The 14,783-nt window shown below is 42.1% G+C and overlaps 1 protein-coding gene across 3 annotated transcripts in view; it reads left to right on the forward strand.

The window, feature by feature from the left end:
• SEC23B (SEC23 homolog B, COPII coat complex component) overlaps positions 1–12,256 on the forward strand; it is a 39,859-nt gene extending 27,603 nt beyond the window's left edge. For all 3 annotated transcript variants that reach the window (XM_019927539.3, XM_019927540.3, XM_019927541.3), the window contains 4 exons: positions 400–486; positions 3,657–3,812; positions 4,194–4,259; positions 11,808–12,256. In XM_019927539.3, the coding sequence (XP_019783098.2) occupies positions 400–486; positions 3,657–3,812; positions 4,194–4,259; positions 11,808–11,897 (399 nt within the window). In that variant the 3' untranslated portion in view covers positions 11,898–12,256. The remainder of the gene's footprint in view (positions 1–399; positions 487–3,656; positions 3,813–4,193; positions 4,260–11,807) is intronic.
• The last annotated feature ends 2,527 nt before the right edge of the window (positions 12,257–14,783 follow it).

Below are 14,783 nucleotides of genomic sequence, written 5' to 3' on the forward strand. Positions count from 1 at the left end.
ATAAAAGTCATAGTCAAATGTATTTTGTAGGAAACTTTAAAATTTGTATTAAAGGATGTTCTTTTTCATGTAGGCATTGGAGTTCTCTGTCATCTACAGCAGTAGATTTGAGAGAAATGTGTCTCTGATAGAATATATTTCTAGCACAAAACTGAGAAAATTTGGAATTATTTCTGGTTCCTAGAGCGAAAGATAATAACACTCATCTCACTTCCTAGTTGATGAGAGATTATTTGGAGCCTGTGTTTTCTACAAAGTTGGAATCTAGAACTGCCTAGTCAGGGAGCAGAATGTGGGAATTTGGCAGGAAGATGAGACCCTCCCGGCTGGGTGTGGGGTTGGCAGGTGGCCGTGTGGACACCGAGGGAAGACCCATGCCATCTCTCCCTTTTGCTTCAGCCTGTGCTCCTGGACAGTAGCAGCATTCTAGCTGACAGAATTTTGCTGATGGACACATTCTTCCAAATTGTCATTTATCTTGGTGAGGTAAGATGAAGTTAATTTCTTTCTTACTATCATTTTTTACTAATTTACTAATTTTATGACATTTGAAAAAAGAATTTGGGCTTAGAAAACCCACAGTTTATTATAATGAGTATAGTGGCTTTTATGCTAGTGAATAAAATTTCTTTTCAGGACCCGGGAAAAAGGTGGTATTTGTATATTTATTTATTTATTTATTTATTTATTTATTTTTGTGGTATGCGGGCCTCTCACTGCTGTGGCCTCTCCCGTTGCGGAGCACAGGCTCCGGGCACGCAGGCTCAGCGGCCATGGCTCACGGGCGCAGCCACTCCACGGCATGCGGGATCTTCCCGGACCGGGGCACGAACCCGCGTCCCCTGCATTGGCAGGCGGACTCTCAACCACTGCGCCACTAGGGAAGCCCTGGTATTTGTATATTTAGTAATTTTAATATTACTTGCTATATGTAAATGTCAGGTTGTCCTTTTATTTTTTTAAATTTTTATGCAGCTTTTTTTTTTTTGGCCATGCTGCAAGGCTTGCGAGATCTTAATTCCCCGATCAGGGATTGAACCTGTGCCCTCGGCAGTGAAAGCGTGGAGTCCTAACCACCAGGGAATTCCCTAATTTTTTTATACACTGTTTTTTTTTTTGCGGTACGTGGGCCTCTCACTGTTGTGGCCTCTCCCGTTATGGAGCACAGGCTCTGGACGCGCAGGCTCAGCGGCCATGGCTCACGGGCCCAGCCGCTCCGCGGCATGTGGGATCTTCCTGGACTGGGGCACAAGCCCGTGTCCCCTGCATCAGCAGGCTGACTCTCAACCACTGCGCCACCAGGGAAGTCCTATACACTTTTTAAAGGTTACTTTTCTCATGTTGTACAACACATCCTTGAGCCAGTAGTTTGTACCTCCCACTCCCCCGCCTGTATATACACTGCCCCCCACTCCACAGACCACTCGTTTGTTCTCTATACCTGTGAGTCTGCTTGTTTTTTGTTACATCACTAGTTATATTTTTCAGATTCCACATGTAAGTGATATCATACAGTATTTGTCTTTGTCTGACTTATTTCACTTAGCAGAATACCCTCTAGGTCCATCCATGTTGTTGCAGATGGCAAATTTTCATTCTTTTTTATGGCCGAGTAGTATTCCATTTATATATCTACCATATTTTCTTTATCCATTCATCTGTTGATGGACACTTAGGTTGCTTCCATATCTTGGCAATTATAAATAATGCCGCTATGAAAATTGGGGTGCATGTGTCTTTTCGATTTAGTGTTTTTGTTTTTTACGGATATATACCCAGGAGAGTAGAATTGCTGGGTCATATGGTAGTTCTGTTTTTAGTTTTTTGAGAAACCTCCATACTGTTTTTCAGGTGGTCCTTTTAAATCACTATGATTTATTGCTTTCTGAGTTGTCAGGCAAGATCAGTTTACTTTTCGTCAGTAAGCTTTTTATATTCACACTGTCCTTTCAGAGTTATGTTAGAGTCACTAGTAAATACTGCTCAGTTTGCGACTAGAGTTTTTTCTCTGAGATAATGTGGCCCAGTGAACCTTACGCCAGGTCTGTGGATCCCTAGGATGGCTGTGGATGGTGTTCAGGGCAGCATGCATTTCTTTCTCAAAGAGGTTCATGCCCTAAGGAAAGGAATGGCTCCTCAGGAGAAAATCCTTTAACTGAGTGTTATATTCATGGATATATTCTCTTTTTTGTCTATTGTACATTTTTTACCTTTAGTACATTGCTTTAACAACTGACTTGACTTCCTGATGTCTGTATATTAGAAGTGATTTCAAATGTCCTGAAAAGATGTAAATTGTGCTTCAGCATTCTTTAATGCCCTAGAAAGAAATGGTTTTTCTAATACTAACAGGCATTTTATAACTTTAAACTGTTTTCAGCGTATTAACAGCCACTCTGCTAGCCACTTGGCCACAGGTGCCAGGTCGTCAGTAGTGGTCCTAGACTTAAGGCTGGGTGACCGACCAGCTGCTGTTCCCACTGATGCCTTCAGGAGCTTCCTGTGTCTTCAGCTCATCCCTTATAGACATCTCTGACTACAGCCGCTATCCTGTTCCTTTACACGTTGATTGAGCACCTTCTGTGTGCAAGGGATAGGTTCTAAAGATGAAGGCAGATGACCTCGCTCTCACCCTTTAAAAGTCCTAAGCCTTCTGATTGCAGGGGTTCTTATGAACTCTTGGTCCCAAGCAAGCCGATGGGCATTCCCTCCACGCCGCCAGCCAGTCAGAAATTAAGACCTGGGAAACGGCGCTGGCGCCGCGGCAGAGGTGAGAGCAGGCTGGTCTCCTGACAGCAGTTCTGTTTCCAGAACACATTCCTCACTTCTTACGTCTTCTTACTCCATTTTCTTTCTCCATTGCTTTCTTTTTTAGTATCCCCCAAGTAACATGTGAAAGCACTTCCGTTTAGTTATAAAGATATATTAATCAGTCAGTGAGTATTTCTTCATTTCCGGCGTGATTAAGGTGTGTTTCCTAACACAGTTGCTGACGGGAATGAAAGAAGGATTGAGACACCATGTTTAGTTGGAGAGACAGTCTTTCCTTTCCACACTTTGGTGTATTGCCTTCTGCTTGTTGCCTAATTAACACACATGCTTTGATTCTTATAGTTTATCTCCACCACCAAGAGGCTTGGGGCCCAGGGGAGCAGGGGTTGGGGTGGAGTCGGTCCCACCCGCCCGTGGGACTGCCGAGCACCGGAGGAGGGCGTGAGAATTGTACCACCAGGAAAAAGAAAGGACAGTGGAGTCTGTATAGGAAGCCGGCAAACCCCGTTCCCTACCAGGGGTGGTGAGGATGTGAGGGCTAGACCGAGTGATAGCGGGGGAGGTGGAAAGCAGGGGAGCCCAGGGCTCCTTGGGGCACCCGATCCGGGGTGTTTGTCAGTACAGTTAGAAAGGGGAGGGGAGGTGTGGTGGGCACTGACATTTCTGGCGGGACTGTGTAGGTGGCAGTGTCGTGGACGCAGTGCTCGGCTTACTCATGCTCCTGGACAGCTCCACATGGCCCCCCTCGGACACTCATCTCTCTCGACAGAAGACTTCGTCACTGGAAACAAGTTCTGGGTGGGACGTTAGAATGTCAGGGGCGTCAGAGAAGGTTGTCATCACAGCACCTCCACAGTAGTTTTGATTTCTTTGTTTTGGTGTAGACCATAGCCCAGTGGCAGAAAGCGGGCTACCAGGACATGCCTGAGTACGAAAACTTCAAGCACCTTCTGCAGGCACCCCTGGACGATGCTCAGGAGATCCTGCACACGCGCTTCCCCATGCCGCGGTACATCAACACGGAGCACGGAGGCAGTCAGGTGAGCGAGCCCAGCCCAGCCCTGATGCTCTGTTGGCTTTATTATGCATTCTCATGGCTATAAATCCAAACTGCCTGGTTCGTATCTTATATGGTGACATAAACTGACATACAGGTCAGCTTCCAAATATGACTTCTTTTTAAATGAGTGGTCAGAATATGTTAGTGTAAGGTAGAGGATTGCCAGAATGAAATACACTTCATGTTTCAGGAACCCTAATAAATGGAGAAGCTTTGGGCTTAAACTAAAGCAATGGGTTCCTATGTGGTAAAAAGTTTCTAATTTAACAAAAAAAATGTAAAAACTTTTTTTCTATTACACTAATATTAATGCCACTTTTAATCTTTAAATCTAAATCTCTCTCTCGTTTTTTTTTTAAAGGCTCGCTTCCTTTTGTCCAAAGTGAATCCATCTCAGACACACAATAACCTGTATGCTTGGGGACAGGTGAGTAATTGTCAGGTATTTGAGGAGGAGGCCAGGCTGCTTTTTTAAAAACTTGTTTTTAAATTCTACAAATTGGGGAATTCCTTGGTGGTCCAGTGGTTAGGACTCGGCGCTTTCACTGCCGGGGCCTGGGTTCGATCCCTGGTTGGGGAACTAAGATCCTGCAAGCTGCAAGGTGCGGCCAAAAGAAAAAGAAAAGATAAATAAATAAATCTACACATTTATTGAATTGAATCCCTTTTGGCCCAGAGACAGAGTAACTTGGGTATTTTGCTGGGAAGAAAACTTTGAATAATACAGTAATCCTCATTATCCATATTTTTGCTTTACAAGGTTTCAGTTTTCTGAGGTCGGCTGTGGTCAGAAAATTCCAGAAATAATGCGTTAGTTTTGAATTACACACCATTCTGAGTAGCCTGGTGAAATCTCACACCTTCCCGCTCCCTCCTACCTGGGGAGTGCGTTATCTTTGTCCAGTGTTTCCACACTGTATATGCCAATATTAATTAGCACCTGTACAGGAAAACCTTAGTATGTGCAGGGTTCTGTTCTACCTGTGGTTTGAGGCAGCCACTGGGGTCTTGGAAGCTGCCCACCCTGGATAAGGGGGGACTAGGGACTTCTGTGTAGGCTGGGGGTGGGGACATGCCCTGTGTGGATCCCCTTCTGCAGTACACAGCAGAGTCTGACAGGTTCAGGCCAGAGGACAGAACACTGAACTGTGGCCTCCACGTGCTTCCCTCGGAGACACAGTGGCATTGCCCAGAGTCCCCACACTTCTGTCTCCCCCGGGAATGCAAGGCAAACACATGGACTCAACGCTCACCGTTCCTTCTGCCTCCTCTTCACTTTTTAGGCTCCAATTTCCTTCCTTTTTTTTTTTTTTTTTTTTGCGGTACGTGTGCCTCTCACTGTTGTGGCCTCTCCCATTGTGGAGCACAGGCTCCGGACGCGCAGGCTCAGCGGCCATGGCTCACGGGCCCAGCCGCTCCGCGGCATGTGGGATCTTCCCGGACCGGGGCACGAACCTGTGTCCCCTGCATCGGCAGGCGGACTCTCAACCACTGCGCCACCAGGGAAGCCGCCAATTTCCTTCTTTATTTAATTATTCCTAGCATTTATGTCTCCTTCAAATGAGTCTTTTCTTTCATTCTGTTTTCTTATAACATTTTTTGGGAGGTAATTGTAAATTTATATGCAGTTGTATGAAACAATACAGAGAGATCCCCTTTGCTCTTTGCCCAGTCCCCCCGCCCCCCCGTGGTAACATCTTGCAAAACTGTAATACAGTATCATAACCAGGACATTAAGATATGCATTTCCACCAGCACAAGGATCTCTCATGTTGCCCTTTTATAGTTATGCTCACTTCTCTCCTGATCTCCTGTTTTCTATTTCTATAATTTTGTCATTAAAAAGTTAACATGTGTTATATACACAGGGAACTGTATTCAATATCTTGTAATAATCCATAATGGAAAAGAATATGAAAAAGAATATATGTATGTATGTATAGCTGAATCACTTTGCTGTACACCAGAAGTTAACACAACATTGTACATCAGCTATACTTCAATTTTTAAAAAACGGTTACATAGGGCTTCCCTGGTGGCGCAGTGGTTGGGAATCTGCCTGCCAATGCAGGGGACGCAGATTTGAGCCCTGGTCTGGGGAGATTCCCACATGCCGCGGAGCAACTAAGCCCGTGAGCCACAACTACCGAGCCTGCGCGTCTGGAGCCTGTGCTCCGCAATGGGAGAGGCCACGACAGTGAGAGGCCTGCGCACCGCAATGAAGAGCGGCCCCTGCTCACCGCAACTGGAGAAAGCCCTCGCACAGAAACGAAGACCCAACACAGCCAAAAATAAATAAATAAATTTACTTAAAAAAAAAACGGTTACATATATGAAACCACATGGTACGTAAACTTTTGGGATTGGCTTTTTTCCCTCAGCATACTTATCTAGAGATTCATTTAAGTGTCAAATATATAGGTAATTTGTTCCTTTTTATTTGCCGAGTAGTATTCTGTGGTATAGACATACTGCATTTTATTTAATCATTCACCCATTGAAGGACAGCTGGGTTGTTTACAGTTTCTTTTTTTTTTTTTGGCTGTGTTGGGTCTTTGTTGCTGTGTGCGGGCTTTCTCTAGTTGTGGCGAGCGGGGGCTACTTTTCGTTGCGGTGCGCGGGCTTCTCATTGTGGTGGCTTCTCTTGTTGCGGAGCATGGGCTCTAGACGCGCGGACCCAGTAGTTGTGGCTCACAGGCTCTAGAGCACAGGCTCAGTAGTTGTGGCGCATGGGCTTAGTTGCTCTGCAGTATGTGGGCTCTTCCCGGACCAGGGCTTGAACCCGTGTCCCCTGCATTGGCAGGCGGATTCTGAACCACTGTGCTACCAGGGAAGCCCTTGTACAGGTTTCTTATAAACTTTTTTTTTTTTTTTTTTTGGCCATGCCGCACAGCTTGTGGGATCTTAGTTCCCCGACAAGGGATTGAACCTGGGCCCTCAGCAGTGAGAGCGCCAAGTCCTAACCACTGGACCACCAGGGAATTCCCTGAACATTTATTAAATCTATTTTTATTTCTTTCATCGGTGTTGTGTTTTTTCACTTTCTTTTTTTTTTGAGTGATTGTGAATGGTACTGTACTTTTAATTTCACTGTCCAGTTGTTCATTGCTAGTACAGATCTTCTTCAGCTTGTGAGGCGATTGCATCCCAATAAATCCATCATAACTTGAAAATGCATTTAATACACCTAACCGTATTTTATAATGAAGTGTTGAATATCTCATGTAACTTATTGAATGCTGTACTGAAAGTGAAAAACAGAATGGTTGTGAGTGTCTTGGTTGTTGACCCATATGATCAGTGTGGCTGGGAGCCACCCAGTATCACGGGGGAGGATCATACTGCATGTTGGTAGCCTAGGAAAAGACCACAATTCAAAATGTGTATGGTTTCTACTGAATGAGTACTGCTTTTATACCATCATAAAGTCAAAAAGTCATAAGTCAGCAACCATCTATATATAGAAATAAAGTTATTTTTGTATACTTGTCTAATATCCTGTGACCTTCCTGAGTCACTTATTACTTTTGGGAGTTTTTTGGTAGATTCCTTGGGATTTTTTACAAAAAAATAGACAGTCATGTCTTCTGCAAGTAGGGACAGTTCATTTCTTCCTTTCCAATCTGAATACTTGTTTCCTTTTGTTGTTCTGTTGTCTATTTTCAGTGTCATTTATATCTGCTCTAATCCTTATTTTCTTCCTTCTGCTTGCTTTAGGTTTATTTCCTTCATTTTCTAGGTTCTTGAGATAGGAGTTTAGATTATTGACGTGAGACTTCTCTTCAGTGTATGCATTTAGTGCTCTTAATTCCCTCTGCAGTACTGCTTTTGCTGTGTCCCACAGGTTTTGATTATGTTGTATTTTCATTTTCATTCAATTTGATATATTCTTTTAAAATTTCTCTTGAGGGTTCTTCTATGACTCTTGGATTATTTAGAAATATTGCTTAGTTTCCACAGATTTTCTTGTTGTCTTCAGTTAATTGATTTCTGTTTTGATTACATTGTGGTTAGAGGATATACTTTGTATTATTTCAATTTTTAAAAATTTGTTGAAGTTTGTTTTATGGCCCAGGATATGGTCTGTCTTGGCATATGTTCCATGGTCACTTGAATAGGCGTTCTGCTATTGTTGGATAAATTGTCCTATAAATGTCAATTAAGTCCTGTTAGTCGATGGTGGTGTTGAGTTCTTACATATCCCTGCTGATTATCTGTATAGTTCTATCCGTTTTTGAGAGAGGATGTTGAAGTTTCCAACTCTTAATGGTGAGTTTGTTTCTCTTTTGCGTTCTGTCAGGTTTTTGTTCACATATTTTTCAGCTCTGTTGTTTGTTGCATACACACTTAGGATTGCCCTTTCTTTTTGGTGGATTGACCCTTTTATCATTATATGATGTCCCCACTATCTCTGGTAATTTTGTTTGCACTACTATCTACTTTATCTGGCCTTTATAAAGCCCACACTTATCTTTCTTTTATTCTTTTTGTTTATGCAAAAAAATTAATGTTTGCATGATATACCTCTTTCCATCCTTTAACTTTCAACCTGCTTCTATCATTATATATTTTTTTAATCTACTCTGCTAAACTCATAATAAATTTGCTTATTTGGACCATTTATATTTAATGTAGTTACTGATACGTTAGGGCTTATTAAGTCTGCCATTTTATTTTTTTGTTTTCTGTGCTTTTCATTTCTCTGTTTTCTTTTTCCTTCCTTCCTGTGGGTTACTTGAACATTCCTTATAATTCCATTTTAACTTGTTCACAGTGGTTTTTTTAGTATATCTCTTTTTGTAGCATTTTTTAGTGGTTATTCTTGGTTGCTCTAGATATTAGAGCATTACATTACATTATGTGTATCTAGCTTATCATGGTCTACTGGTGTTATCTTTTTTACCAGTTCAAATGCAGTATAGAAAACCTACCCCAGTCTCACTTCATGTCCCTTTACCCTCTCCCATTTATGATATAATTGTGTTAAATGTTTCCTCTGTGTGCACCAGACAGTGTTACAGTTTTTCTTCAGCCATAATCTATAAATCTAAGAGAAGATGGAAAACCTCTTATTTTTATCTGTAGTTTTGCTTACTGTGTCCTTTATTGCTTCTTAATACTCCAGAGTTTCTTCTTTTATCTTTTCCTTTCTGTTTAGAAATCTTCCTTTAGCAGTTCTTTTCAAGGTAAGTCTTCTGGTGATAGACTCTTAGTTTTCCTTCATTTGAGAATCTCTTGATTTCCTCTTCAATCCTGAACAATATTTTCTCTGGATATAAGATTCTGTTGACAGTCCTTTTTCTTCGGCAGTTGAAAAATATTGATAAAATGTAATCTTTCTCTGGACCCTTTCAAAATGTTTTCTTTGTTAGTTTCAAATGTTGAAATACCATACGTTTTTGTGTGAATTTCTCTGAATTTATCCTATTTGGAATTTGCCCAACTTCTTGATTCTGTATATTTATGCCTTTTGCCAAACTTGGATAGTTTTCAGTCATTACTTTCTACAATACTTTTTCAGCCTGCCTTGCCTGCCTTTCTCTTTGGGACCTCAGTGACGCAAATGTTAGTTCATTTGTAGTTCCACAGCTCAGTTGGGTACTTTCTATTATTTTTATCTTCCAGTTTATTGACTCTTTTCTCTGTTCCCTTTCTGCTGTTGCATTCAAACTTTTTATATGTTACTGTATTTTTTAGTTATAAAATGTTCATTTGGATTTTCTTTGTCTTATATTTCTTTTCTGATGCTTTATGTTTTCATTTGTTTCAAGTGTGTTCCTAATTGCTTCTTGAAGCATTTTTGTCATGGCTGCTTTAGTCTTTGTCAGGTAATTCTAACACCGTCGTCAACTCATAGTGTTAACACCTGTTGACTGTCTTTTTTCTCATTCATTTTGAGATCTTGACTCTTGGTATAACAAGTGATTTTTTTAAAATATAAATGTATTTTATTTATTTATTTTTGGCTGCGTTGGGTCTTCGTTGCTGTACGCGGGCTTTCTCTAGTTGCGGCGAGCGGGCGCTACTCTTCGTTGCGGTGCGTTGGCTTCTCGCGGAGGCTTCTCTTGTTGCGGAGCACGGGCTCTAGGTGCACGGGCTTCAGTAGTTGTGGCACGCGGGCTCAGTAGTTGTGGCTCGCAGGCTCTAGAGCGCAGGCTCAGTAGTTGTGGCTCATGGGCTCTAGAGCACAGGCTCAGTAGTTGTGGTGCATGGGCTTAGCTGCTCCGCGGCATGTGGGCTCTTCCTGGACCAGGGATCGAACCTATGTCCCCTGCATTGGCAGGCGGATTCTTAACCACTGAGTCACCAGGGAAGCCCCATAACAAGTGATTTTTGATTGAGACGTGGACATTTTCATGTTTGTTATGAGACTCTGGATTGATTTCAACCTGTTTTGGCTGTCTTTTTGTCACACTGCTCTGGCAGGGAAGGGGGTGGTACATTGTTTCATTTCTGCCAGGTGAGACAGGGGTTCAGGTTTTCCATTGGCCTCTGTTGACACGTGAGGTGGAGGGCGACTTCTTGTTACTGTGTGTGGGGACGGGAGTTCCAGCTCCCCACCTGGTTCCCATTGATTCTCCTGTGGAGGTGGCCTTGTCACTGGTGGGTGATGGTGAAAGTGCTTTCTCTGCACTAAGCCTTCTCTGATACCACCCCAGAGGTTGGGGCGTGGACATCTTATTACTACCAGGTGTGGGGTGGAAGTCCAGGCTCCCTGTGTGGTCTCTGCGGACACCATGGGTGCAGGGAGACTTCTTACTGGCCAGCAGGGATGAAATCCCTGGCTCCATACTTGGCCTTTTCTGATACCACCGTGGTGGGATTGTTGGGTCCCTCAGTACTGCCATGTGAGGGGTGCAAGTCTACACGATCTGCTCAGCCTTTTCTGTCTTGCTAGGCTGCCCTGGTCTTTTGCTAGAGAAAGTGGGCTCTTTTTGTTGTAGTTTTTGTCCGTGCTCAGTAACTGTTGCCAGCTTTTTCAGCTCCAAGTCTGGCGCGCATGCGTGAGGCAAAAAGGAAGCCCTGGGAACTGGCCACTGTGTGGTTCCCTGCATCCCAGGGTCTCTAGTTAATATGCTGTCTTTTCACCACCTTTCAAAGTCTTCTTATGTTTGTTTTATATAAAACATCCAGGGGTTTTAGTTGTACTTAGTTGAAGGAATGAGGAAAAGTACATCTACTCTTTCTTCCCAGAGAAATCCTTTTATAAAACTTTAATCATGCTTATACTTTTTTGATTATAACAGTAGTACCGTTTCATTTTTAGAAGACTAGTATATGTAAAAAAAAATTTTAGAAAGAAAGTTTAAATTACATAGAATGCTACTAGCTAGAGTTAAGTACTTCTGGCTTCTTTCTAGTTAATATAAAAGGTATATATCATGTATATCTGTGTGTGTGCATATGTATATATTTTTTTAACAAATTGGAATCTTGTTAGAAATCAAGGTTTCTATTCAATACTTTTTCCCTTAACGTCAATTGAATCATAAGCATTTCTTGATAGTGCAGAGATCCATCTGTTTAGTGGATACTGATTCACACATTGTGAATACGCTGTTACCAAGCTTCTGTTGTAAGCAGATCATTTAAGAGCATCAAGCTGGTTGCAGCAGGGTGGTGGGGAAGATGAGAGATGGGACGTGTGGGCCCCCAGGAGTTCATGCCTGCTGGGAGCCAGACCCTGGATGAGTCATCAGAACTACACAGTGGGGTAAAGTAGAAGGGCATATGCTCAAAACTGTCTGTAGTGGCAGGAATGACCTGATATGAGTGGATCAGGGAAGGGTTTTGTGAGGAAATTATGCTTTAGTTGAAAAGATTAGCTAGGCAGAGGACGGGGCTGGGTGGCAGGAGTGCTCTTGGCAGACAGACAGCACTTGCTAATTTTGTGAGGGGAAGGGTCCTTAATAACGCATGAATTCCAACCAGCTTCTAAGAAACCTGCCAGTAAACCTTTTTCATTAAACTTCAGGAAACAGGAGCGCCCATCCTGACTGATGATGTTAGCCTGCAGGTGTTCATGGACCATTTGAAGAAACTGGCTGTCTCCAGTGCCTGCTGAGCTGAGGACATGAGAAGGAAATGGAGGAAAACACGGTCACACTGTGCTCACAGTTGTTTGTAAAGGCTTAACGTTCCTTTTACTTTTCTGCTGCATTTTAATAAATAATCAAAAGAAGTGTTATGTAACTCTTCAGATTTTAATTTGCTTGTATTCCTTATCTGTGCCCTTTTCTTTACACCATAAAATTATAAGGTCATAAACGTTTTGGTACCGGTAGATGTTTATATGCTTTTTGTATTCTAACTTTTAGAGTCTGTATAAAATCAGAACTAATGTATTTTGGCAGCTTGCTTACATGAAAATCATAATGATCAGAAAGGAAATAAATCTGGATGAAGAAGCACTGGTTAAAATAATGCTAATACAAATTTGATTTCTGAGGTCTCTGTGTGTTTTAAGTAAATTCCCCAAGAGGTAATTCCTGAACTTAATCTTCATTTACTGTCAAGGATATTGTTAACATTAACAGACAAGGAAAAGTAAGAAATATGTGAAACTTTATTGAGGCAGAGTGGTCTGGAGTGGCACTGTTCCTACCTCACCTGAGATACAGAGAACAGATTGCTGGTCACCAGAGGGGAAGGGGTGGGGGAGGGTGAAATGGGTGAAGGGGGTCAACTGGATGGTGCTGGATGGTGGTGAGCACACTGTAGTGCATACAGAAGTTGAATTATAATGTACACATGAAACATATAATGTTATAAACCAATGTTACCTCAATTTTAAAAAAATTACAGCTTATTTTACTCAGTGGAGTTCATCCTTGTTTAGAGGTTATATCCCCTTTTAACATGGGCCAATTGCTAGGACAGCTGTCATCCAGGAATTTCTTTTGTTTGGACTCCTAGGTTAGTTGCAGTTTTCCTTTTATCTCATAAGTCATTTTGCTGCCTTAAGTGACTGTTCCTAAAAAGAGCATACAAGAGATAATTCACAGAACCTGTTCTGCCTTCATACCTGACAGCTTTACTGAGTATAAAATCTAGGCCCAAAATAATTCTATCTCAAAACTTTGGAGGCATTTTTTCAATCATTCAGCAAATAATTATTCAGTATTTGCTATGTTTGGAGTAGTCTTCTAGGGCCTGGGAATGTAACCAATAAAACAATTCCTATTCTCACAGAGCTTATATTCTGGGTAGGGAAGACCAACATTAAAAAATTAGAAGTAAATTATATAATTTTTTAAGAAGCTAATGAGTGCTATGTAGAAAAGTAAAACTGGGAACTCCTATTAATTGGCTGTCGGACCATCTGGATTGATTCCAATGCTCTATCTTTTGAATTTGTACTTACTGCCATCTTAACCTCTGCTTAAAATTCTGGGTGGGTTTCCTATCTTAAAATGTTTAACAATTACATTTTAAATGCCTAAGGCTTTTATTTACTGTACCTTTTCCATAGAATATTTTTCTTATATTTGGGATATAATTTTGAATTGAGGTAGATCATATAGAAGAGTACATAAGCCTGTGTATCCAGTTTAGGGTTGAAACTGTTCCTCCTTGGGCCTGTTTCCAGTTGACAGGAGGAATGTGATAGACCCAGCTGGCTCTGGTGTCTCTCCAGTGACAGTGAGTGAAGGTGCCGAGGGGCACCCTGAGCCACGCAGGTCCCACCTGTGGGTGCTGGTGGCTGTTTCCAAAGAACGTGGAGGTGGGTGTTAGTGTTCTTTGGAGAGCAGCCATCTCGAGAGGGAGACACTGAGCCAGTGTGCCTAGTAACTATAAACTCCATCTTGAAAGCAAGGAAACTCCTGAAATGATCAATTAGGAGAGTGGCAGCCCGGATGGAAGGAGGCTGGAATCCAGCCGAGGCCTCAACAGAGGCAGCTTTTAGACACAGGTGACAGATGAGGTGTTAGGTGAGAGGGTGAGTCAGGAAAGGTTTCTTTCCTTTTGGGGGCTGGGGCGCAGTAGGGGTAGGGATAAATTCAATCCTGGCCACTCTGAGTTTCAGGAGCTTGTGGGGTAGAACTGAAAATGCCCTGTAGGTTGGCAGTAATTAGTATGTATTTATCTTTTAGGAGAATGTGGCGTATATTTGAGAGTCATAAACGTATAAAGTAAATAACATGAGTAAAGTTGCTCAGTATGAGAAGAGAAGCAAGCTTGGAACAGAATACTGATTTTCCTGTTTTGTTTTTAACGACCTTATTGGGGTATAATTTATATACGATAAACTGCACCCATTTAAAGTGTACGGTTCAATGAGTTTCAGTAGATGTGCACACCCACGAAAGCACCACCATCACATCACCATCAAGACACAACATTTCCACAGCCCCCAAAGTTTCTTCAGGCCCCTTTTAGTCCTTCCGTTTCTGCACACCCTGGTCGGAGGCAACTACTTGTCGGCTTTCTCCCACTATAGATGAATTTGCTTCCAGAATTTTATGTCTGGTTTCTTTTGTGCCTGGTTTCTTTCACTTAGCATTACCCATCTGAGATTTATCCATGCAATTGCATGGATCAGTACAGTAGTTCCTTTTATTATGGAGTGATAGACTCACATTTCCTTTATTCATCCACTAGTTGATAGACATTTGGGTTGTTTCCATTTGGGGGCTCTTATGAATAAAGCTCTGTGAACACCCACATACATACGTTTGTGTGGACATAATGTTTTCATTTCCTTTGGGTGAATAGGAACCGAATGTCTGATTCATACAGTAGGGGTACTTCAATTTTTAAGAAACTGCCAGTATCGCAAAGAGGTTGTGATATTTTATGTTCCCACCAGTAAGAGGTCTGATTGCTCCAAGTCCGTACAACCCTTGGTATTCTCAATATAATTTTTAGTCATTCTAATAGGTGTGTAAGGGTGTCTCGTGGTTTTAATTTGCATTGCTGTGATGACTGACAATGCCCCTGTACTTATTGG

The sequence above is a fragment of the Tursiops truncatus genome, chromosome 15, assembly GCF_011762595.2.
Source record: "Tursiops truncatus isolate mTurTru1 chromosome 15, mTurTru1.mat.Y, whole genome shotgun sequence".
Classification (NCBI taxonomy): domain Eukaryota; kingdom Metazoa; phylum Chordata; class Mammalia; order Artiodactyla; family Delphinidae; genus Tursiops; species Tursiops truncatus.